This window comes from Leptinotarsa decemlineata, unplaced genomic scaffold (genome assembly GCF_025532065.1).
Source record: "Leptinotarsa decemlineata unplaced genomic scaffold, Ldec_3_MD MMD2_tig00026282_RagTag_RagTag, whole genome shotgun sequence".
NCBI classification, from domain to species: domain Eukaryota; kingdom Metazoa; phylum Arthropoda; class Insecta; order Coleoptera; family Chrysomelidae; genus Leptinotarsa; species Leptinotarsa decemlineata.
This window is the reverse complement of record NW_027412668.1, coordinates 4,689,557-4,715,606: the sequence shown is the minus strand read 5'-3', so window position 1 is coordinate 4,715,606 and position 26,050 is coordinate 4,689,557. Positions and strand designations below refer to the sequence as shown.

General features: G+C 36.0%; 1 protein-coding gene across 3 annotated transcripts; it reads right to left on the bottom strand.

The window, feature by feature from the left end:
• Positions 1-1,338: 1,338 nt before the first annotated feature.
• Positions 1,339-25,358, bottom strand: LOC111514559 (uncharacterized). 3 transcript variants are annotated; one of them, XM_074179664.1, is made up of 8 exons: positions 25,189-25,348; positions 25,039-25,127; positions 20,191-20,398; positions 16,196-16,522; positions 10,763-10,912; positions 2,485-2,586; positions 2,064-2,159; positions 1,339-2,009 (listed from the first exon to the last, which is right to left on the bottom strand). In XM_074179664.1, the coding sequence occupies exons 1-8, from the start codon at positions 25,210-25,212 to the stop codon at positions 1,983-1,985; spliced, it is 1,023 nt and encodes a 340-aa protein (XP_074035765.1). In that variant the 5' UTR covers positions 25,213-25,348; the 3' UTR covers positions 1,339-1,982. The 3 variants fall into 3 exon arrangements, with proteins under 3 accessions (XP_074035765.1, XP_023026585.2, XP_074035764.1); XM_074179663.1 differs by lacking the exons at positions 1,339-2,009; positions 2,064-2,159; positions 2,485-2,586 and adding an exon at positions 3,911-4,940 and having other exon boundaries at positions 25,189-25,358; XM_023170817.2 differs by lacking the exons at positions 10,763-10,912; positions 16,196-16,522; positions 20,191-20,398; positions 25,039-25,127; positions 25,189-25,348 and adding an exon at positions 3,309-4,167.
• Positions 25,359-26,050: the final 692 nt, after the last annotated feature.

Sequence of the window (26,050 nt, the reverse complement as noted above, 5' to 3'; positions counted from 1 at the left end):
TAATCGTGTTTTCTTCCATATTCTTTTATTTTTTCAACTTGGACCGTCCAAAATGTTTGCTGAAAATTACTGTTTAAGAGTGTTTCTGGTTTATTTTAAATTACGTCAACATTCGAATTTTAAAGCAAAAATTCTTATATAAGTCATAAGTGATGTTCAAGGATCTCTTTTTTGTCATTTCATCTATTCAACTAAAGAGCCATATAATATCAGACTCTGATAAAGCCAAGAAATGCAGCAATATGATAATAATAAAGGATGTTTATTTACTTGGCGGTGTGTACAATGGCTATTTTTTTCACTCGACCAAGAATAAACGGTTGACAAGAGTGTTTGACAATAATCTTATCTAATATTGAAAGAAATGTAAACCACGAAATTAAAAAAAAAAACAATTTTACAGTGCAGACGTGAATAGTCATAGACAAAATTTACGTAAAAAGGCTTCACTTTTATTACTCTTTGATATTAAAGTTGCATCACTTATCACCGAGAGGGCGCTACCAGTGTTTTTTTTTTCAAATGGATGGAAATGGAGTCTTGTGGTACCTCAATCAATAGGTAATTCAATTCTCAATACAACACTGGTTTACTTTCGAAAAGCAATTCAACTGTTGCAAAGTAATTAGCAGTTACATGAGTTGGTAGGTCTGTTCAAAAACTAAGATGAATGTTCAAATTTCGCGGGCTACGAACATTCGATTCGCAGTTTATGATATTTACTTAACAATATGTAACATTTTTGAAACATTTTCTTTTTTTATATTATACATTTATCCAGTTTATACATTTCCTGTTATTGGGTGTACTTATACCTGTTGGAAATAAAGAACTATCTATCTATCTAAAATACCTCGTATTCTAATGTTGGTTATCCGGGCCCAGTATCCGTGTTCCAAAGGAGAGATTCACTCTAAACGTTTTGTCCATAACAATGAAGGGCATCTTCAGAGGTGATTGGCAGCAATGCGTGGCGACCTCCTCCTTGGTAAACTCATTGGTTTTCTGGGCTGGGTAGCCGTGTTTCAATGGAGAGATCATCTCATTAACGAGTCTACCAACGAGGAAGGATAAAACGTTCAGAGTTAATCTTTCTATGGGAACACAACTAGCCAGTACGGATAACCAAAATTCGAATTTAATTTCCGGCCATGAAAGTTTGAAACTTCAGTATGATATTGTACTTTGGAAAAATGGCCGTTACTCATATGAATGATTTATGGCACGAATGAAAGGCAAGCGTAGGCAAACTTCATTCTCACAAACAATGGCCACATTTATTGCAGGTTGAATGACGTGTTACTCCATATTTATTTATTATAGCATAGAAAGACTAGATTGTTTTCCCTGTTTAATGGTGTAACTTTTTAAAATCTCAGCAGTACATTAACAAAATATAAATCATTCGTAAATAAGTTAGTTATAATAATAATACACTTTACAGTAACTTATATTATAGTTCCTCAAAGTGGCGAATGACCTGCATTCGAGCATAATAAGGCATAACATTTTTGAACTATGGACATTGGAAGGCGACAAGTTGTGTTGAAAATAATATATAAACCTACCTAAGATATTCTTAAAGTAGCAAGCACAAAAACTAATAAAAAAATATAAATATGTAAGGCCCAAGTCAGAGAGCATCAAATCAATATTAAAGATAAATTCAATTCTTACTAGCAGCACCATAAAATAATTCGAGAATACAAAATGTGACAACTGTTAAAAAAAATCTAATCTCAGGAGGTTCGTAATAATTGACCCTGATTGGATCTAATAAAAATAAATTGGACAGTTGCTTTCTACAAAATTTAATGTAATAACATATTTACCGGCTTCTCAAAGTTGCACAAAAATAGAACTGTCAGAAAATTCACTTGATATATACCTCTGTGTGCTGTCTTACCTAAATACCTACCTACTCAAAATAAAATTATAAATAAAAAATCAAAGCAGCTCTAATATTTTGTGGAAGCACCAGTTTAATAATTTTGACGTTGGTTCCCATCCTGAAATACAGAAGATTAGAATTGTGATTATCCTATTTTAATACAAGGTCATACTTTGGGATGAAGGATATTCCCAGCAAAGTTCTGCAATAGACCACTCATACTTCCTAATCCTCCAATAGATTCACCACCACCGAACTGTGGTGGCTGCTGAAAAATAAGAGACAGAAAAATAAGTTGTTGGACGTAAATTTGAACATTCAAAATAGGATTGATTTTAATGAAATCAACAAAAGAAACTGGCTCCTACGTGGATCGGAGATAAGTTCTGATAATATACATTATTTGAAGAGATAATTCGTGTATAATATAACCTATTTTTGTCATAAAAATTGTTCCATGTGAAGGTAATATGGTCTCAATGAAAAAGGTGGCCGGAATTGAGCTTTTCCAATAATGACTATACAAATATTGTATATATGCAGTACCATAGTACATATCATGAGCACATTCTTGAAATCCAATTGGTACTTACTTGATGAGATTGCTGGGCACCTCCACCAAGAAAACCAGACAGAAGATTCTCTAAAGGCCCCTTCTGTTCTTGCTGGGGAGGATGAGGATATTGGCCGTATTGCTATAAGAAGTCTCAGTTAGATTAAAAAAATGTAAATATTTCAATTAGGTACTGAAAAAAAATTGTAGACTAAATATTTTTACTTTATAGCAAGTTTTCTTTCAGAAAAATATTGTTTCCATTCAAGAAGAACTTCAAATATCACAAAATTTTATTCGTAGAAAACAAAAATGGGAAACATTTTGAAAAACTGAAGTTTATCCTAACAACAATCAATGTTGAATGCCTCGAGTGAATCTGTTAAAAAATATACTCTCTATAATACAACTTATACATTATTATCAATATTTGAATACTTTATTTGATTATCCATGTCATACTTCTGCAACTAGGTAACAGTATTGAAATATCTCAACATAACTTTTTCTGAGTTCCCCAATGAAGTAATTTCAAGAGTATTTTATGGAAGAGACTCCAAGAGACTCTTGGATTTCCTCCAATACTTATTTTAATTTTCTCCTAAATTATTAAGCATTTTATATAGCATAGCAGATCATTTTCAATTAATTTTTTAGTCAGCAAACAATCAGCATATATCCAAAACACATCAATTTTGGATAATCACCATCACCTTATCATTAATATAATATCGTATGCGCCCATTGGTGTTTAAGGCCCAAAAACCCTTCACCGACAAAACATGCAGCAAAACTTATTCTAAAAACCAGTGCATTGTGTTTCGAATATTACCCAATCTTGACAACTTAGGAAAAATCGCCTACCTCATTCCCATGCGCTTGGTGAGATTGTCCAACATTTTGCCTTTGGGAACCACCTCCTTCTGCAGCTATGACTTGAGCCAACTGATCGCTTACATCATCATACATTTGCTTGCTAGCAGGTCGAGCCGAATTCGGAGTATCTTTCTGGGCGGTACCACCTTGCGATGATTGTGCAGTACCACCTTGTGGTTGCTGAGGACCACCAGTTTGGGGCAAAGGAGAACCACCCATTGGAGGAGAAGGAGGACCACCAGCTTGAGGCAAAGGAGAGCCATCAGCTTGAGGCAAAGAAGTACTACCAGTTTGTGGCAAAGGCGTACCTCCAGTTTGAGTCAAAGAAGCACCACCGGTTTGTGGAGGTAATGGATTACCACCTGCTTGAGGATGTTGATATCCTCCCGGTTGTGGCTGTTGATACCCACCTGTTTGCGGCTGTTGATATCCTTCCATTGGTGGCTGTTGGTAACCTCCTGTTTGTGGTTGTTGGTACCCTCCTCCTTGTGGCTGATTATACCCTCCTGTCGGTGCTGGTTGATATCCTCCTGTCGGTGCTGGTTGATATCCTCCTTGTGTTTGATTACCTTGTCCTCCAGACAATATTCCAGACAAAAGAGAGTTGAAATCGAAACCCTGAGACGGTTGACTAGGAGCCTGAGGCTGTGGCCCTCCCCCATTCTTTCCAGTTTCCTGTATAGGCCTGGTTTGAACAGTCGAAAGCATACCAGACAATCCTGTAAGTAAGGCTCAACCAACATCGATGTTATGAGGCTGCTGGTTTCCAGCAGCCTGTGTCTGGGTGCCCTGCCCTTGAGGACTCTGGTGGGTATTACTGGATAGTAAATTACTCAGTAAAGAACCCACGTCAATGCCCTGGGCATGTTGTTGCGGCAGTACGTGACCCGGAGGTACTTGCCCAGGTGGTAATTGTCCAGGCGGTACTTGTCCGGGCGGTCCTTGTCCGGGCGGTCCTTGTCCAGGCGGTCCTTGCCCAGGGTGTCCTTGTTGATTCCCACCCGACAATAAACCAGAAAGCAAGGAACTAAAGTCCACTCCTTGGGACTGTTGAGTTCCTGGAACATTTTGTTGTTGCAGGGGTGCAGATGTTTTACTTCCTGGGGAAGGAGCTTGTCCAGATTGTTGGTTGCCACCTGATAACAAACCTGTGAGTAGGGATCCTATGTCAACACCTTGGGACTGCTGTTTGCCGGGTACATTTTGTTGTGATGTTGGTACCTGTCCCGGGTTCTGATTGCCACTCGAAAGTAAACCTGATAAGAAGGTACCTATATCAGGGCCCTGAGACTGCTGATTTGGTGGTATGTTTTGCTGGGGGGCACCATATCGTGGTGGTACTGCACCGGGTTGTGGCTGGTTTGTATTAGATTGTTGGTTTCCACCTAGAAGACCTGACAGTACAGATCCTAGATCGATACCCTGATGGGCTTGTTGAGTTCCTTGTTGTTGGTAAGGCTGCTGGGTCCCTTGCGGACCTCTTTGTTGTTGAGTATTGCCTCCGGAGAGTAAACCAGATAAAAGGCTCTCGACAGGTCCTGATTTGGAAGTGTTTTGAGTTGTCTGTTGTTGGCGGTTCGGATCGAGATCTTGAGGTAGATCAGGATAGATGCCGTATTTCTAAATAATATAATTCTTAGACAGTTTTGAATAGTTTGGGTCTTCACTACTAGTTTTCCAATACCTCAAGTGTCTAATTTTGCCCAGTATTGACAAACAATCTCAAAGTTACTAGCGACTAATAGTCTATGTGTGGCAGATGAAAGCATCAAGTGCACCATAAGAGGGTTAGATAATTAGAATGTACTCGCATATTCAAAACCCCATTTCAAGACTAATGTGAAAAGTAAATTGATGGATGTAGCCGTTACGACGTGGTAGGAGATCATCTATGTTTTTACCACTTTTATTTGTAACTAACGTTACTGCAGTTTCGTCCTATATGAACATTCTTAAACCACTGAGAATGTCCATATAGGACGAAACTGCAGTAACGTTAGTTACAAATAAAAGTGGTAAAAAACATAGAAATTTTCATTTCTCTTTTCATAATGTGAACAGTTTTAAAAGACCTAATTCGTCCATTGTTCATCTTTTTTTGAATTGTCAACGATGATCTTAATGGTTCCATAGCCCTTCATTGAATAAAGTTCTCGGCCACTGCAGTATAATCTTTAAATGGCCCTGAGATCGGTGCCTGTGCAAACATTACGATTCACATTCAATATGCAACAAATTAATGAATTGACTGTCTTAAACAAATTAATTTCCAACAATATTTCACTAATCACAAACTAATTTATTTTCAACACTTAGCAACTCACGCTTAACTTATTTCCACTATTTGAATTTCTTGTTTAGCCGCCCGATTCACTTTTTGAACTGCCCTCTTGGGTCGGGAATTTCTTGTTTAGCCGCCCGATTCACTTTTTGAACTGCCCTCTTGGGTCGGGAAGCCGGGTTTATATATTGTAACGGTTCTTTCTAGAAATCTGTAGTCGGTTCGGTACTCAGCTAGAGTTTCACCGGCGGTTGCCGACTGCATTCCTTTGCAGTGATGTCATGTGTTTGTTACATGATTCAGGCCGGCATACTGGTCAGGGGCGGCTTCAGATTCGTTACAGATATAAGTTAGTGTAGATTAATTTGTTTGTTGGGCCTGGAAATTATTATTCGTAACTCAGGATGAATAACCTCTCAAGAAGTTAGCCGCTCGCGCTAGCGAAACGTCAGGAAGAAATTCCAAATTTTGACTGCCTTCAAACCCGAAAAACAACTACACTGAGTGGTATATATTACTGAATTGCCCTTTAGGAACTGATGAATCATTCAACAATTGTTTTCTATCGTTTTATTTTCCATTCCAGGTTTTACCAACCTTTTCTTTTCTATTGTTTCCTCTCTCAGAAATTGGCCTCATCGCTGAAGATGATTTTTTGATGAAAGTTAGGGTCAGTTGCCAACTGCTCCAGCCCATTCACCAAACACAAGTCGTTATCTGCGTCACGACGCAAAATTCGCCAAGTTGTGGTCTGCGAAAGGCCGAGTGTTTGTGAGCGACGCGAAATAGACTGCCTCGGATTCTCCTGCACACCATCACAGACAACGGCGATGTTTTCGGCAAAGCTTCCGTTTCATCGACGTACGGATATTGGTCGACCAGTAGTCTCAAAATAATCCACAACATTCCGAACAGTATTCTAAGTATGGCGACCATAAAATGGGCGAAGCGCCGCGTGGTACGTTGCCCGAACGCTAAACCTGTTTCGATAAAACAATTTTATTATTTGCTCCTGTTGATGAATTATATGTTCGTCCATAGTGATTTAGCCAAAAAGACTTAATAAATGACAACTGATTTGACCGATGTACGTTACGTTAGTTAGGTCTAAAGTGAGTGGGTCTATTCGACCGTCCACCGCAACCCGCAAGGGTTTACTGTGGCTCACACCTATTAACACTCGACCAAATAAACCCAGCTTCTTAACGAAGCTGATGAGTTTGTATGGTAAGTGGTCTTTCAGGTCAGATGGTAAGAGTACGGCTCTGCCGAACTCTAAAAACCTGATTCGGACCCCAGAGGGGCATGCTGTGCTGTTTCATGACTTTCCAATGATGGCGACACACACTGTCTTCCGACAGCTCTAGTCTCTGCATATGATGAGTCAAATGACAGTGACCTGTAAGAAGGCCTGTTAGACATCGTAGTTCATCCCTACTGTAGTCCAACAACTGTCTGGTATCAGGCTTCGAAGGGTGAATAAACGCCTTGGAGTGAGCCGATCTTGGAAGATTCTGCCAGAAGTCCATAAATCTTTTTGCCATCCAGGTGTTCAAGCCTAAAGCGATGCCAATGACAGGTTCCGGTCCGATGAAGCTGCTTGCAGCATCCTCCTTTGCAAGAGAGTCAGCAGCTTCATTGCCTTTCAGGCCACGAATCCAAACCAGAGGCAATCTGTTTAGTCTTCCTATTGAGGAGAGACGTAGCTTCAACAATATTACCGTCATCAATTATCAATGTTCAAAAGTTGGAAAACCCTAACTATATGCTTTACACTGATTCCTTTCCGGTTAACATGATAGAAAAATTTCTCAGATATCCAACGTGTGTTAAAATCCGAATTGATTGGAACAAATAATGATGTGAGATTTTTAGTTATTTCGATGCATTTTAGAAAGCAGAGATCATTATGAACATTGACCAGATACCATCCCTGCTGAATGCCCCTTGTTATGTACAGGAATTATTTTGCCCAATATATTATCTACAACTTATGTACAGTTTGGTAGTTATTTACCATTACCTCCACCCTTCAAATGAGAGCTACATCTACCTCAATATGAATAAAATCAATAATTTTAAAGTATAGTGATGGTTCTATATTAGGTTTGTTTTGGTTCACAATTTTGTATAGTTCGATCATGCGCAGTTTTTAAAATGTGTTTTGGTTCAGTTAGAATCGTTCTAGTATCGTTCACAAAGTATTTTGGTTTTCTCCGAACCGATTCGGAACTATTCCAGAACGATAATTATTAGTTCGTACATTTGAGTAGGGACTGTTTAGAACTTCGAGTTTGCTCTTGCGCACTAATAACATTTTTCATTTGCGTTGTGGATTTTGTTGTAACGTTTTCTTAATCTCATTTATATCAGTATTTTAGTTGGTGTTTCATTTGGTATTTTATCTACAATACTGACTCCGGTAAAACAAAGAAACTCGGAGAGTTGCGACCTGTAAATAAGACAAAATTATATATCAACATTATTCTTATACCATAACAGATAGACGTGAAATGTATGTAGCAATAATAATAATCATTATTATTATCACATCTTTTACGATTCCAAAAATTTATTCTTGGCATGTTTTTCTCAAACTCATTAGTATAAGATTACAAAGAGAGAACAATATATTTTCAATTTAATTTTGGATAACCGGAAATAACGTCTTAGTTAATTCCTGTTACTCTCATTTTTTCAAAAACATTACACTTTAATTATATATTTGCTTAACTTTTTCACTCTTGGCTTTAAATTAACTCAGAAGTCCAATGATCGTTGTACCAGAGTAGAGGTATCTAACCTTCAATCTTTGTTTATACCTTGTCAGAAAGACAACCGGGACGGTTCAATAACACTTCGAAATACAGAACCAAAACAAACCTATTGAATAGAAATTATCGTGTGCTTAGATTTTGATAGCAAAAGAAGAATGTAATTCAAGAAGTGTAAATAACTTCATCATTGGAAGTAATAAACATACATTCCATTTTTTGACGTTATAGTTTTGAATTTCTATAAAATTACAAAACTCTTGATTATCTTAAATATGTATATATGAGGTCTGTCCAAAAAATAAGGTGAATTTTCAAATTTCGCGGGCTACGTACAATCGATTAGCATTTTTTATATTTTTTCTATGTTGGTTCTCCCGTTTCGAACATATGTTCACCGTTTCAGCTGTTTAGTTTGTTAGTGAGAGGCATGAAAGTTAGTATTTTACGTGTTTGTAGATTTTCTGCTATCGAAAAAAATTAATGAAAGGATTAGCAACAAATTTCATGTAAAAATGGAATTTAGTACTCAGAAACACTTGAGATGATGACAGTGGCATACGGTGACTGTACTCTGAGTCAGAAAAATATTTACGCTCGCCCTGGACGCCTCAGCACATCAACAACAGATGAAAATGAACATAATTGTTATGGAGAATCGTCGAATCGCTATTAGAGGAATTTAGGAGGATGTCGACATATCGGTTGACTCATTTCATGCAATTGGCAGCGAAGTTCTTTCCAAAATTGCTGAATTTTGACAAAAAAACCGTCGCATGAGCATCACTCAGGAATTTTTGAATGACGTCAGCGGCGATCCAGATTTACTTAAAAGGGTCATAACTGCTGACGAATCATGGGTATATGGTTATCGTTATCCAATCGTTCCAATGAAAGATCCCAGGAGAGCCAAGCACGTCGAATTTGATCAGATATCAAGGCTTTGCTCACCGTTTTCTTTGATGACCGTGGCGTAGTGCATCAGCAGTTCTTGCCACATGGCCGTACGGTCAATATAGACTATCACCTTGAAGTTACGCGTCATTTGTTCACTTGTCATTGCTTGATCATAATTTCTTGGTCAAAAACAACACCCTAATCATGCCTCAGCCACCGTATTTACCAGATTTGACCCCCTGCGACTTTTCCTGTTCCCAAGATTAAAGAAACCCATGAAAGGACGGCGTTTTGCGACAATTGAGGAGATAAAAATTGAATCGCCGAGAGAGCTCATGGATATAACATTAAGTGCATATCAGAACTGCTTCAAGAATTGGAAAAAAACGCTGGAACAAGGGGTCAAATTATAGAGCTCGAGGTACAAACCGATGATATCAGATTATCACTATCATTATTTCACAATTACTTCCAATATCTCACGTTGGTGTCGAGTCTGAGGACATAGTCTACCACGCCTATGATCAGCGTTCAATTCTCCGATCTTTTTTAATTCCTCACGGGTGCTGAGACATCACAAAGGTGTGGAAAGCCGGAAAAAATGACAGGTTGAGAAAAGCGCATCACGTGACTGGGTGGTCTGTCTCGTCAAGGGATACGCCTGGTCGTCTGTTTGAATTTTTATGTCCACAGAAAATTCAAATCTCCCGCCACGATGTTCTGAGATGCAGAAGAGTGTGCTCTGATTAGCTGGTAAGCTGCGTGACAATTTGGTACACTCCGATTGGTTCACCGCTGAGTGACAGCACACCACGTGACAATTTGGTGTACTCTGGTTGACTGGGTGATCTGTCTGCCTTGTATTCTGTCTGTATGGCGAGCACAGAATACTGATTGTTGTAACTTGTTTCTGTAGTCTGTGATGGCGAGTTTGCCTGAATAAGGGGACTTTGAAGGGGACAAAATAGAAATGATGAATAAATGAATATTTTTTGAGACAAATAAAAATCCCCCTCATTTTTAACAGACCTCGTGTATCTATCAATATTATTTTACATTTATTTTTGTTGATAATCAATAAAATGAATACAGGCGAAATGAAGAAAACACAATGCACTGTGTATGGTGTGATATGTGACGACACTAGGCAAAAATAGGCAGTTAGTATTAACGAAAACACTAGTAGCAAATGATGTGAGTGACATTAACTGTACATACAAATAAATGCAGACGAAAATGGAAAAGCATCGTGACAAGCCTCATAAACAATATTCATTAACTTTTAATTAATATTCTTATTCTTCGTCGACATGTTTTTCTTTTGAACCGTTGAATTATATTTCAAATTACTTGAACAACGACAAATTCAGAAGTGAATTTGCAAAATATATTGAAAAATTTTTTTTTTTGTCATACTGTTCATGATAGAAGCTCTGTTCGCAATGATACCAAGCTATTCATCTGCTTAAGGATTTGAATGGGGTACTTACCGCATTTTGGTGGGCATAACCTTGTTGGGGTTGAGAACCCCCACCCAATATCCCACCTAGTAGTTTTTCAGCAGCACCGCTTTTGATGGCTCCTGCTAACATCGATTGTGCGCTTTCCAGGAAACTATCGAAACCAGATTCTGGTTGAGCCTAAAGAATATTAATTATATTATTATTATTGGAGGTCACAGAACTACGATCTGATCTCATAATTACGTATGAAACTGTTCCAATGAATTAAGAAGATGCCCTTTTTAGGGAAAAAAAGCTTCGTGAGTTTCTATTTCTCCATCATTCAACAACCAATGTGGAAAGCTCCCAAAAAAAAGTTGGGAAGATGAAGTAGAACAGCCTGAAGCTTTATAATATAATATCCGATTGATTTCTTGAGTTTAAATAGGATGGAGCAGAGCTCCCTTACACTTACGACGTGTATTCGTCAGGAGAACAAACACAACAGATTTTTTTTTGTCCGCCTATGCAGCCAAACTGTTATATAATTTGTAATTGACCCTCATCAAATTTTAAATATTACATAAAAAAATATTTGGCCAATGATGCATATCAAAATGTGACTAGATTGATGTTATTCGTTCACATTATTTGAAAATTTGTTATTATTATTGAAGAGATTTTAAATGCAATCAGACCCACAAAACACACTTGTTACATTTACGTAAATAATGACATAAAATTAACGGAACATGTTTATGTAAAATACATTTATGTAAATACTTCATTACATTTCAAAGATACTTTTACCACATATTTACATAAATAATTTATGTGAATATGTCGTAGCTAATACGTAATAACTTACGTCAATATGGTATATTAGGTTTCAATTAACTCCTACGTAAAGTTGTTACTTCAATATTACGTTCGCTGTGTTTTCAGGTTGTAACGACCAGACGGACTTGACTTTTTGAGAAATGAGAATCTCTCTGAGTTTTCAAGTTATATATTGGTCTGTGTGAAGTTCTGTGGGAGAGGCTAGAGTTTGATACGTTGAGATTTGTGTTTTTGTTGATGAGTATTTTTTACAAAAGAAACTGTGGAGGCAGAGTTTGGTTAGGAAGTTTTAGTTTTTGAAGAATGCTTTTTCCAGTTAATGATTCCAAGTTTTTCTGCGAGCGAGTGTTATACTTGTTTATATTTACTCACTGAAATTTTATAAAATATATGTAAAATAATGACATTAATGTTACGTGAAAATCAGGTTGTATTTGTGGCGGAAATTTCGCTATAACAGCGATGTAAGTTTTACGTAACATAGTTACATAACACGTATTATCAGTTATGTAACAATCATGTCAATTTTACATAATTGTGTTTGCTGGGAGTTATAACATTTAAAAATTTGTTGTTTGGTATATCCTGACTTCTTTTTCCAATGATCTCATAGAAATAGAACGTGAATCATTGCCCTGAGCTGAAAAATCTGCGATAGAAAGAAATTTTTTTAGTTGAAAATGGTGCCCAGTTGAAAAATATAGAAACCATTGAACTGAAACTGGACATTATTACTCAAGTGAAGAATTATAAAAGTTACTATTTTTCTGAAAAAAATACGGTTGCACGAAGCTTTTTTTGTGAATTATACATTTTTGATGTTTGTGAATAACATTTCGAATCGAGATTGTGTAGATCAAATCATCAAAATGTTTTTTTTTCAGGACAAATTGAATTCCCTTGAATTAAATTGGCAATTAAATGTTCCACTCAGGTGTTACATGCAGTTCAAAGATGTAATTTTTCCTTTGTGATGAAAATATTAAACATTCAGTACGTTGTGGTTTATCTCACACTGATCGAAATTTTAGGTTCGAACTATACAAGATCTGTTAAAAAAATAAGGTGAATTTTCATTTTTCTAAAAAAATATTTATTCATCAATTTCTAATTTTGTCCCCTCCAAAGTAATACCCCTCAGATAGAATACACTTGTAACAGCGTTTTTTTTAATCCTCGACGCAGTTCTGATATGCACTTTTTGGTATGTCCTTTCATGGGTATCTTCAATCTTGTGAAAAAGTCGCAAGGGGCTAAATCTGGTGAATATGGTGGTTGAGAATTCTGCTACTACACGCTCCATGCCCAAAATTAACGAAAAAACTCCATTTACCATGCACTTGTTGAATCTCGACTATGTTATGGAATACCTTTTTGGGAAGCATGAAACTCATCCCTTCTCTCTTCTGTTGATATTACAGTAGAGGGCACTTAGATGTCTCTGTAAAGTCAAACCCAGAGTATCGTGCAGGAACTTGTTCACTGCCAATACAATTTTATCAGTCATCGCACTTTTCATCCTAGAGACGGTTTGCCCTATTTATAAACATAAATCGAAGTTCAACTTTGCTTCTACTTCTTATGCTACTCATAATAGCAATTATACCTTTAGACTTCCCATCCCAACTTTGAATTTAATCAAGGATTCCATATACTATAATGGTGGTAAGTTGTTCAATCATTTACCATTAGAAATGAGATCTGCAAATCTAAGCAACTTTCATTTAAAAAAGGCGGTGAAGAACCTACTTGTTGATAGACCCTATTATAGTTTGGAATAGTATATTAGCGAATCCTTTCAACAATAAATTAACAATTAATTCTTTGTACTGTCGCTTTATACATGGTGGTGTTAGCTATACATTTTTAGAACTTTTTTTATATTTACATTTATACATTTTTGTAACGAAATATTCTGGCGATGTCTTGAATTTATTGGAGCCTCTGGAGACACCCTACATTTCATTTTATGAAAGAGAGGGCATTGGCAAATCAAGATCTTCAGGTGATGTAATGCTGCAGGTTTTTCCGGGTTTTCCTGCAGCTGAAAAAGTAAATGCGCCACTGAAATCAATGAAGTCGCCCCGGAGCGCCAATAAATTTTTGTGTTTTCATAATTTCATGATTTGTTTGACTTATTCATATACAGGGTGTTAATTAAGTATGTACCATAAATTTAACAGACAATTCTTTAGGTAACTTTAATACGAAATGTTCATATAAACATGGGTCCGCACATCCTCCGTTCTCAAGATACAGGGTGTAAAAATTAAAACTAAAAAAAGTTATTCGTAAATATCTTAAATATCCTTTACCTAATTTTGTTGTAATTTGGCAATGGTATTTATAACATTTAGGAGCTAATTTAGCCCGAACGTGATTCAATTTATTGAGTCCAGTGGCGTCTCGAGCGGGATTTGAACGAATCTTTTTTACTTAAAAATGTACGCCATCCACTTTTGTGCAATTTTTATTATTTTTTGGATTGAGCAATTAGAAATACAACTTTTTTGTCTCTTGAATTTTTTTCGTATCTTGCCTAGTTTTTAATAAAAAAAAGTCGACCTAATTGCATATCCCTGGACCTCACAAGGAATAATATAGGGAATTAAATGTTTCTTTTGGAAATAAATATTTTTCAATTTTTCACTACTAATTATGTAACAATAACAGCAAATATTAAATAATATTAACTTCTAGAATCTAGACTGACGAATTGCACCAAATTAAGTGTTGGAAATGGCCTCCTTCGGCTTCAATATAACCGTCTAGCCGCCGCATCATTGAATTTCATTATGCCACATGAATTGATGATTTTATTTCGTAAATCCTCTTCACTTTGAATAGCAGTTTTGTATACCAACGCTTTAAGGTGTCCCCTGAGAAAATAATCTTAGGGATTCATTTCGGGCGAGCGAGGTGGCCATTAGTGTGGGCCTGCTCCCAAACCAGCGATTATGATTATTTTCATCCAAAAATGCCGTGCCACTACACTAAAGTGTAGTGGAGCACCATCGTGCATGTACCACATACGGAGTCTTTCCATGACTGGAATTGCTTCTAAAAGTCCAGGTAAAACAAATTCTAAAAACCTTCGGTATTCTTCTCCATCAAGTCTAGGTGGAAGGAAGTGAGGCCCAATGAGATGGTCACCGACAATTTCAACCCAAATATTAAAAGAAAACTGTTCTTGAAAATCATTTTCTATCAAGGCGTGTGGATTGTTTTCGGCCCAAATGTGATTGTTGTTGAAGTTAATAAATGAATTGCGAGAAAAACAAGCTTCATCTGTGAACAACATTCGACTTAGGAAACCTGGATTTCTTCTTCGTCTCGTGCATGGAGACGTACAAACGTTCTTCTATTAGACACTACACGCTGAGGAAATCTTTCATGGAAAATGCGTCTTGCAGCATTCGAGTTTCCGTGAGCCATTCCATAACAGAAATGCATATCTGTCATTTCACTGTTAGTAAATTGAACCATGTTTTACAAAAATGGTTCAAAAAATAACCACTAAACACACTTTTCATAACAATTATAAATTAAAAGGTTATAAAGTTGACAACAACTGTCAAGTTGTTTATTAAATGCTGCAATCGTTTTCCAAGGCAACCCTTGATTATTATTTATGGTATTTTCAGAAGAGTGCGAAATTCAATGATGCGGCGGCTAGACGGTTGTATTGAAGCCGATGGAGGCCACTTAATTTAGTGCAATTCGTTAGTCTAGATGTTTGTTATTTGATATTTGTTGTTATTGTTACATAATTAGTAATGAACAATTTTAAAAAACAATAATTTCCAAAAGAAACATTTAATTCCCCATATTAGTCCTTGTGAGGTCCAGCGATATGCAATTAGGTCGACTTTATTTTCTTAAAAACTAAGCATGATACGAAAAAAATTAAAGAGACAAAAAAGTTGTATTTCTAATTGCTTAATCAATAGAAATAATAAAAACTGACCAAAAGTCAGTGGCGTACATTTTTAAGTAAAAAATATTCGTTCAAATCCCGCTCGAGACGCCACTGGACCTAATAAATTGAATCACGTTCAGGCGAAATTCGCTCCTTAATGTTAGGAATTAAATTACAACAAAATTAGGTAAAGGATATTCAAGATATTTAGGAATAACTTTTTTTTTAATTTCAACACCCTGTATCTTAAGAACGAAGTATTTGCGGACTCATGTTTATATGAACATTTCGTCTTAAAATTACCTAAAAAATCGTCTGTTAAATTTATGGTACATTCTTAATTAACACCCTGTATACAATTATATCCAGAACAATAAACAGTTTGTACTTTTTTTATGTCTACATTTATACTTTTTAGAACTTTTTCTATATCTACATTGTATTTCTTGGACTTCATCAATAAGATGCAAATCTTCTGACCACAAAGCATATTTTGATTAGATTTGATATGCTGGGGCGTCCAGGGCGAGCGTCGTCATTCACATCTTCTCAACCTTTTATGAAAAGTTTGTACCACTTGTAAACATTTCTCTGCCTCTCACCAACAGTAACAACATAAAAAAATCTTCAATCGATTGTACGTAGCCCGAGAAATTTGAACATTCACCTCATTTCTGAACAGACCTCGCATTCCAACTATATTGAAGTACACTTCATCTCACCCCTGGTGGCAATGGAGGCCCATATCCCTGTTGCGGGGGGCCGTATCCTCCGTATCCTTGTGGAGGAGCTCCGTACCCCTGCGGGGGTCCGTATCCTTGAGGCGGACCGCCATAACCTTGAGGACCTCCGAACTGCTGTGGAGCACCTTGAGGGCCTTCGGCGTTCAGCTGCGATGCTCTGGAAGCACTCTCAGTTCCACCCACACCCGTTATTCCTTCCCATGAAATCAGGGTGATGGATACATCTCCGTCTATGAGGAGGTGGGTAACTTCACTGAATGGGATGCGATGGGGGAATTCACAGAAGTGTTGACCGTTTACGGCGACCTACATTTCAGAAAATAATATTGATAATTTCTACATTGAAAAAGTTATTAAAAATATAATAACAATAGTGATAATGATGAATAATAATAATAATATTAATAATACTCGAGGGTATAACTGTGGCACCTCCGGAAACCGGAGGCACAAGGTCACCCATTTGTTTTATATGGATGATCTTAAACTTTATGCCTCTGGAGAGAAGGATCTCCATCAGTCCTTGAGGGTGGTGGAAGAGTACACGCATGCTATCGGTATAAAATTCGGGATAGACAAATGTGCAATGGTCCATCTTAAAAGAAGACGATGCGGGGACTACGGAGAGGATGTGCAGCTCGTGGATGGAAGCATCCTACGCCATTTGGATGCCGGAGAGACGTATACTTACCTCGGGGTGGAACAACGCCACTCAGAAGAGGTAACAGCAGTGAATAACTTTTTCCGCGGCAAGTATCAGCACAAACTTCGACAGATCTGGCCATCGGAACTGTAAAGGAATAACAAAGTTGCTGCAACAAATATGCTTGCCGTTCCAATCTTACTCTACTCGTTTGAAGTAGTGAAGTGGACTCAGGAGGAGCTGTATCAACTCGACGTAAAGACCCGAAAAATGATGCATCTCTATTGAAGGAGTTTGCATCCCAAATCCTCCGTTCCACGGTTGTACTTCCACCGACAACAGGGAGGCCGTGGACTTTTGAGATTGGAGTGTCTACATGACAGAATGGTACTGGATATAGCCTGTAAAGTTATCAGGAGTTCGGATTCCCTTCTCTGCATTGAAGAGCAGGAATTGGAACATTTCTCTTTGGGGCAGCTGCCCGAGCAGCTGATGAACTAGGTTTAGTTTTCGACACTGAACGAGGTGACCAGGACTCTGTCACCGAGTTGGAACCCGTTCAGCAGAAAGTTCATATAAAAGCCGCAAAGACCACTTCACTTCTGCCAAAACACAATGTTAAGCCAATGTATGGGATCTTCTTCAATAACATTGGAGACCTTGGCTTATCAAAGCGCCTGACTTGTGTCTTCAATATCTTAGTCTACCGCAGTCGTATGCTGGGTATAGAGATACAGGGCCTGCCGCGAGGCGCCCGTGACCCTAATGCACTTGCTATCAGCATGTTCAGCATATGCGGTCTCGGCCTATATCCATCGACATAACGTGGCCCTAAGAGTGCTATATTATCCTAAGGCACTCTTACGGTGTTGACGAGATACCGCTGTTGGACCTACGATTCGGGGGATATTGAATCCGTTGTGGGGAACGAGAAGTACCGAATTTATTGGAACTATTCGTTCCTCACCCTCAGCCTCATACAAGCTAATAAGCCTGATGTAGTCCTTCTCGACCACCAGAACAAGACGATATTTGTCGTGGAGTTTTCAGCTCTTGGCGGGACGAATATCGTCCGAAAAAAGGAGGAAAAACGGATAAAATATCGAGATTTTCTCTTCGAATTCCCAGACTCTAATCAGACCACTCTGTCAAAGTGGTTGTTTTGATTATTGAAGTCCTTGGTGGAATGATGTCTTCTCTACTCTCGAATCTTAAAATCATACCGGCCTGCCGCACTAAGGCAGAAACCTTAGCCGCGCAGGCTAAGTTCTTAGGTCACTGCGCTTGCTCAGGGCACATGACTCTCTGACCCAATGATCACTTATGGTTGGTTGATAATGCTGGTGCGCCCTCCCGAATGTATCGGGGCTTCGGGGGATAGGGCCTGACCAGCGCATACTACGTTAAAAAATAATAATAGCAATAATCTTTATTAATCTCAAGAAACAAGAATAAATATAACAGTGATGAAAGTGGTGAATTGGCGCAGTGGTAGCGCGCCCGATTCACTATCGGAAGGTCGCGAGTTTGATCCCAGCCTCGACCACATTTTTTTTCGAGAAAATTTATCTAGCTGAAATTGGGATGATTCTGCGACGTAACATGGCTGAAGGACTGCGAATAGCTATAATGCTCCCTTGGTGGCTCGTGGAGTTATTAACATTGCCTACCTAGGATACGAGGCTAATGACCAATGCATTTGATGCCGATGACAACAAAAAAAAGAATAAAATGTAAATATCAATTAAATGAGTTTTCCCGTCCCGTCGTAATCGAGACTCCTTGTTTTTACCATAAAACAGAATATTTTCATTAAATTATTCCATTTCCGACACCAAATATCTATCGTCAAATATCTAGATCACTTTGTACAGCACGTTCATGTAAAATTCTTGATCTGCGTGTTGGTAGTGTTTATATAACGTAATGGAAGTGTCTGGAAGCCGCTAGGGAAGTCCCTGGAAGTTTCTCGAAGCAACGCGGCATCTAGAACAATCGCGAAGCGCCAGTCAAGTTGAGCGCCATCTTGATCAAGTCACAGTCTATTGACGACCACCGGCGAGCGGCGCGTTATTTGTTTCAGGGGATGATTGCAACAATACTCAGGGAAATCTACATATAACTCTTTAGATTTGACAACGCTTTATCCAGACGCGTTTTCTTTACAGTGGCACCATATTAAATATGTGTTTTTCTATCAAAATCGAAACAGGGCTATTTGGTAATTGATCACAGTGTTTTTGACTCTGTATAAAGTATCTTCGGGAAATGTCTATTTTTGAAAAGGTAGTTTGTGTCTAAAAGTAATACAGATAAACATTATTAAAAAAAAATTTCAACCTAATAGTGTCAAATTGTTTTGTAATTAAGACAGTTGATTTTGTTGAAAAATACACTTTGGTTTTTTTATTAAAATTTTATAGATAATGCGAATGACTAAATTTTTTTGGGTTATTTTTCATCTTGGCTGAATTGATGCCAAAGTTAAATTTTGAATATAGGTTTGTTTGAAGGTGATTGACAATGTTTCGTGATGAATTTCACTAGTTCGGACTTCCATTGTCTATTATATAAAATGATTTGAAATCCCTAAAACAAGTAAAAAAGAATAATTAAAAAATTGCATTCCTTTAATTTTTATTCATTCAATTATTATATTTTTACTTGTAGGTTATTTCACTATCATTTCATTTCAGGTTTATTGTTGCTTAATATAATTGTTATTTTCAACTATTCTTTTTTAATTATTCTTTTTTACTTGTTTCAGGGATTTCAAATCATTTTATATAATAGACAATGGAAGTCCGAACTAGTGAAATTTTGAATATAGCTTTCAATAAAAAAATCCCATTTGATGAGGACTTTACTGGTCACACTGTATACAAGTCAGTAAACTGTTTCTGATAGAAGTTGCTCATCATATTTTATGTAAATGTAAGGCAATGGATCACAGCAAATAATGTATGGATAACCCAAATTATCTCCAGAAGAACATGACATATATCAGCAAGGACCTGTACCAGCAGACTAGTACAGAAAATAAGATTGTTGAAATGGGTGTTATGAAGAAGATGGGAGGAAATGCAAAAAGCCCATTAGGTTATTCAATTCTTGGTACTAAAATTAAACTCTTTATGTACAGATTAAAGATCACTGGTCTCAGGACTGACCCTTGCAGTACTCCATACGTGACAGTTCTGTAATTGCTTGGAACGTCATCCACTGCACTGCTTGATTTCAACGAAGAATTAGTTTCACGTATAGCACAAAAAATAAGTATACAAGTAGGGTTGCACAAGACGTGAAATGTTCAGAAAACTTATACATTTACCTTGTAATCCTTGTTGTCAGTCAGGACAATGATCTCCCAAGACTGGGCATGGCCTATGGGGAGGTCTCCATCTCCCTGTTCATCACCCCATCCGCCATCTTTGTACGAATTTCGTGCAATGTAACCCTGATTCAATCGGACGGATAAATGCAAAGCTGTATCGTCACGTGGACTATCGTTTGGACCAACTTGAAAATTTATGTTGAACCTAAAACACATTATTAGTACTTTAGAAGAGTAACGAATTCTGTCGTATTAGCCCCCGAGTTTGCAGTACTTAAAGTATTTAAAGTATTCAGTAATTTAGATACGAAGCACATTAAAAGAGGTTTTTGTGGGACTTACCTCAATTATTTCTAATTACTTATAATGTACTCCCATATGTGGAATAATACTAGTACCTACTGGGAATATCTTAAGTGGGTATTTTAAGTACTAAAATAATCGAGTACATTTGGTGAGACTCTAAGAATTCCGAAATCTAGATGTATAAAAGTAAATCAAGCGAATCCTTGAGAGTGATTATTTTGAAATATGGACTGTATTATATCTCAACTTATTTGTATTTTGAGATTTTGTGCATAATTTTTCATACCTAATATTCGTATCATATGATTGTGGGGCATTTTAGTTCTAGAACTTTCTTAACGAAAATCTAAAAATATGTACACTTCAGTGATCTTCATCCTCGACAATAATTTCATTTTGTGAGGAGTCCCTATCATAATATATTGTATATTAACTAGAATGGATTTGAGTGGACTGTATTTACTTTGGAACTAATCTTGCATATCCTTCAATTTAAATCTTTGAAATGAAACTCTGCTTGTTCAGAGATGCATCTATTGGTTGTCTATTACAATCACATTTATAAGTTGTGACCTGCTGCCATCCTTCAAGACGATATTCATAAAAGGGTGACTTGGGCAAAAGTCATTCTCTAGGAACATACTCTTAGACTGAAATATCGTTATAAAATCGTGGTTGGAACAGGGAAAAGGGTCATAAAATGCGTAGTCAGACACAGCTAAACTAGTGGCTCATTTGGGAAGGTACAGTTCCCGACATATTGAATTTTCACAATTTTACGAAATCTTCATAAATATATGATGGAATCGGCCGATACTTGATGAAAATCCATAACTAACGTATTCCAAAAACACTTTATTGTGAGATTTTCACTAAATTGTTTTACAAAAACGCAACACGTGTTTCGCCATACAATGGCTTCATCTGGCGTGTCTTTCAACTAATTTTACACATTCAATACTAAATATATATATATATAGTTTATGGAGTACCTGAAATCAAAGTACCTGAATTTTAAGTAGCTGATATTTTACCTGAGTTTCTAACGAATTAAATTACCTGCACTTATGTTCCATTTTCACATTTGAAAAAATATATTCAGTAACGGAGAGTTATTGAGTTCTAATTGATCATTCAGTAAATTACCCGAATTCCTGAATCTATTGATTTCTAAACATTCTAGATGATTAAGTTTCAAACTATTCTCTTCTGAATGTAACACCTCGTACTGTAACTTTTGAAGAAAGAAGGCGTAAACGTAGCTTATAGAACGAATAATAACCTAAGTAAATTTATTAAAAACAATAAGGACAAAACTTTGGTGTCGGATAGATCAGGAGTATATAAGCTGACTTGTGGCTCCTGTCCAAAACTATATATTGGGCAAACAGGAAGAACATTTTTCCAACGAATTAAAGAACATAGGAGTAGTTTTGTAAATAGAAAGACCAATTCCACATTTGCAAACCATCTTTTAGCAGAAGGACACGAGTTCAATCATGAGTACGAGGTGTTACATTTAGAAGAGAAGAGTTTGAAACTTAATCATCTAGAATGTTTAGAAATCAATAGATTCAGGAATTCGGGTAATTTACTGAATGATCAATTAGAACTCAATAACTCTCCGTTACTGAATATATTTTTTCAAATGTGAAAATGGAACATAAGTGCAGGTAATTTAATTCGTTAGAAACTCAGGTAAAATATCAGCTACTTAAAATTCAGGTACTTCGTTTACAGGTACTTTGATTTCAGGTACTCCATAAACTATATATATATTTAGTATTGAATGTGTAGAATTAGTTGAAAGACACGCCAGATGAAGCCATTGTATGGCGAAACACGTGTTGCGTTTTTGTAAAACAATTTAGTGAAAATCTCACAATAAAGTGTTTTTGGAATACGTATCTTCATAAATTGAATCCTGTCCACGTTCCTGTGATTTTAAATATGCACCTACATGGTTAGGTTCTTTAGTAAATTTCAATGTTTGTATTTTAAAACTATTCTTCGTAGCTTTGTCAACAAGATTTCGTTCTGTGGACAATAAATTAGACAGATTTAGTCTTCCCAGACTGCATAAAAAATCATTGTGATGTATTGATTCAAAGGCTTTTACAAGTACTTCCCCCTCTCAAAATTCATATTGCATTTTATTAAATTTCACTATCAAATAGAATAGGAAGTCATGAATAATATTTTATGTTTTAAAAAAGAATTTGAGTAGATTTGAAAATAGGTATCAAAAAAGACATTTTAAAATCATCTGGTGGTTCTAAAAATAAAAATAAAAAGTTTTATAATTAAGTGGTTTATCAAAGTAGTGGTGTATTTTTCAGATGAATCTAGGTAATTAGGTTTTTTTCACTTCTATAGGAATATTTGTTTCTTAGGACAAGTACGAAGAATGAAATTTGTCCAAAATGGACAAATCTCAATTTTCAATAATAAAACAACAATTATTTTTGAAGTGAAATAAAATATCTTCCATATACAAATTGAATATTGTTTCCTGATGCTGAAATTTTTTATTAATAATTAACACGCTTTTATTAGCTTCACCAGTATGTATGTTTGTTTGTTTGCTTGTAACTCTCAAGCTCGGGATCTGTATTTGACAGAATTATCAACATTATTGCTTGATCTATTCGCGAGCAGATGGCGCTGTACGTAACCTCCTTGATATATGGACATTATCGTTTAATCTATTCGCGGACAAATGGCGCGGTACATAACCTCTTTGATATATCGACATTATTGCATGATCTATTCGCGGGCAGATGGCGCTGTACGTAACCTCCTTAATATAATTCGAACTCACTTTACATGTTGGTAGGACACTTTACAGCTTGGTAGTTGATTTTCAGGCTCCCTCTCCGGAATCAGAAAATATCAATGATAAAATAAATATAGCTTAAATAAATCTAGTTTAAAAAGTCTACAAAATAAGCTTTTATAGCATACAAAACAAAAAAATGAATAATAAATTAGTTTGAAAAACTAAAAAACACGCTTTTAAAGAACATCGAACTAAAAAGTTAAAAATTGTTTTTTTAAATAAGCTTAAAACAATAACGAACGAAAAATACTAGTATTTTTCATGTTTTTTACACGCTTTACATTAGCTTCACATGTATGTATGTTTGTTTGTAACTCTCAAGCTCGGGATCTATATTGTCAGAATTATCGGCATTATTGTTTGATCTATTCGCGGGCAGATGGCGCTGTACGTAACTATCAATTATTGCTTGATCTGTTTGCGGGCAGATGGCGCTGTACGTTACTATCAATTATTGATTGAGCTATTCGCGGGCAGATGCCGCTATACATAACCTTCTTGATAGGTTGTTCAAAATAAAAGTAAAATAAAAAAAAATTTCAGAAATATAAGTGTTAGCGACATTTTTTTTCTACGGACGAAATATTTAAATATTTACAATTACCCGTGATTCAGTACAGAAAAAAGTTTTGAACGAAACGGAAGATACATTTTGAATTCTAATTCGATTATTTGAAAGCAAAAACCAGAATATGGATTTCAACAATGAAAACTTTATCGTAAATTGTACATCTAAAAAATTAAATTACTCAAATATTAAAAAAATCGAAAAATTAGAATTAAGGTGCTTGACATACATATCAAATCAAAAGATTGATTTGAAAAATAATATTATTCACTGAAAAAATATTTTTAGTCCATTAATACTTTGAATGAAACTTCAAATCAAAACATCAAGACTGAATTGTTTTTTGAAATTATTACTGCAAATTTTTTCTTTACTTCGAAACAAATTTTACAACTGTCCGCCCTCTGTTGGAGGCTTACTGCATTTCAGTATTACTATAGAATTTGAGACTTCAAACTTTATTATGTTGTTTGAGAGGAATTTTACATTCGTCCGCCGTCTGTTAAAGATTTATAATACTAGTGACTAGAAATTAAAAAAAAAAAATTGACAATAAATCGGACTGAAAAGTGAAAAATAAATATAGTTTAAAAAAACTAAAAAAAACGCTTTTAAAGTACATCGAACTAAAAAGTTAAAAACCTTTTTTTTAAATAAGCTTAAAACCATAACGAACGAAAAATACTAGTATTATTGTGAAAAAAACGTGGGCGCTTTATGTCATATTTTTTGTATATCAGGCGTCCGTCGCTTTTTTCACAATAATACTAGTATTTTTCGTTCGTTATGGTTTTAAGCCTTTTTAAAAAAAAGATTTTTAACTTTTTAGTTCGATGTTCTTTAAAAGCGTGTTTTTTAGTTGTTTCAAACTACCTATATTTATTAAACTATATTTATTTAATAACGCTTTTCTAAATAGTAACAGGTCCTCGATTCATATAGAAGTAGGTAGGAATTTATCAAATCCTTTATGTAAACAAAAATAGTCAAGCAAATTTAGTAATGAACGGTCGGCCGTGATACAATAATTATATAGCAATCATGAAATAATTATCATGACAAGACTGATTATTTTGGGTGATGAGTTCATGAAATATTAATCAATAATAAAACATTTGTAAAAAACTCATACCTATCTGCCTCAGGGTGCGTTACTCCTTGAATCCTGCACATTCGTCCAGGTTGTAGGCCCCCAGGAATCTCTCCATTGTAGGGAACATCCTAAAATAGAATTACCACTTGAATATCTAGGTTGGAAACAAAAATTTCAAAGCCTACTTACGGGTTTCACTATCGGAGCCACCATATTCAGTGCCTGTCTCAGCTATTTCTGCTATTTTGTCTTGTATACCTTTGATCAATTCAAACAATTTTGATTCGAGGTCATGAATACTGGAAGTCAATGCTGATGTATAATGATGCGAAAAGAGGCGGGGCTTAGCGTAAATTCAACGTCTATGAGGTAACCTTTATTTAGGAACGTCACATTCTCATAACAAACGGGATTCGATTTTGAGCGCCTTGTATTGGGCGAAGTAGGCAACTCCTTTAGCGTATTACCTTAATTCAGAGTACAAAGGGTTGCATAGCCGAAAGATGAGAACCGCAAATAATAGAACTTCAAAAATAAAACAAACTCACCTTTGTCATTGGCATTTCAGCTTAAATCAGAGCATTTGGTTGAAATTCATGAGCAAAATAGTTTTGAATCGAGTTGTAGAAAAACCCTGATGTGTCCCTGATATTTGATTTTCAGATATACATCAGGAGAAGTAGAGTATCAATATAAATATATGATCAAAAATATCCATTGACTCTCATGGGATGTTTAATAAATGTCAAAAAATAACTAGCATTATTCAATTTCGATGATAAATTTAAAGTAGATACTCAAAAAATGGGCGTTCTTATAATTGAAAAAAAGTTTTGGCAATATAAAGTCAGCTGTAGTAAAAAACGTTTTGTATAAATGTTGTATAGGGCTTTTTGAAATAGTTTTCATTATACAGGGTACAGGGTACCCAGTAGAAACGTGGCCTATCAAAGTTATTAAATTTTTAAATTGAATAAGAACAGTTTATATTGAAAAAGGTAGGATTCTATGGGTATATACTGAGTGATTCATGTTATGCCAAATAGAACTC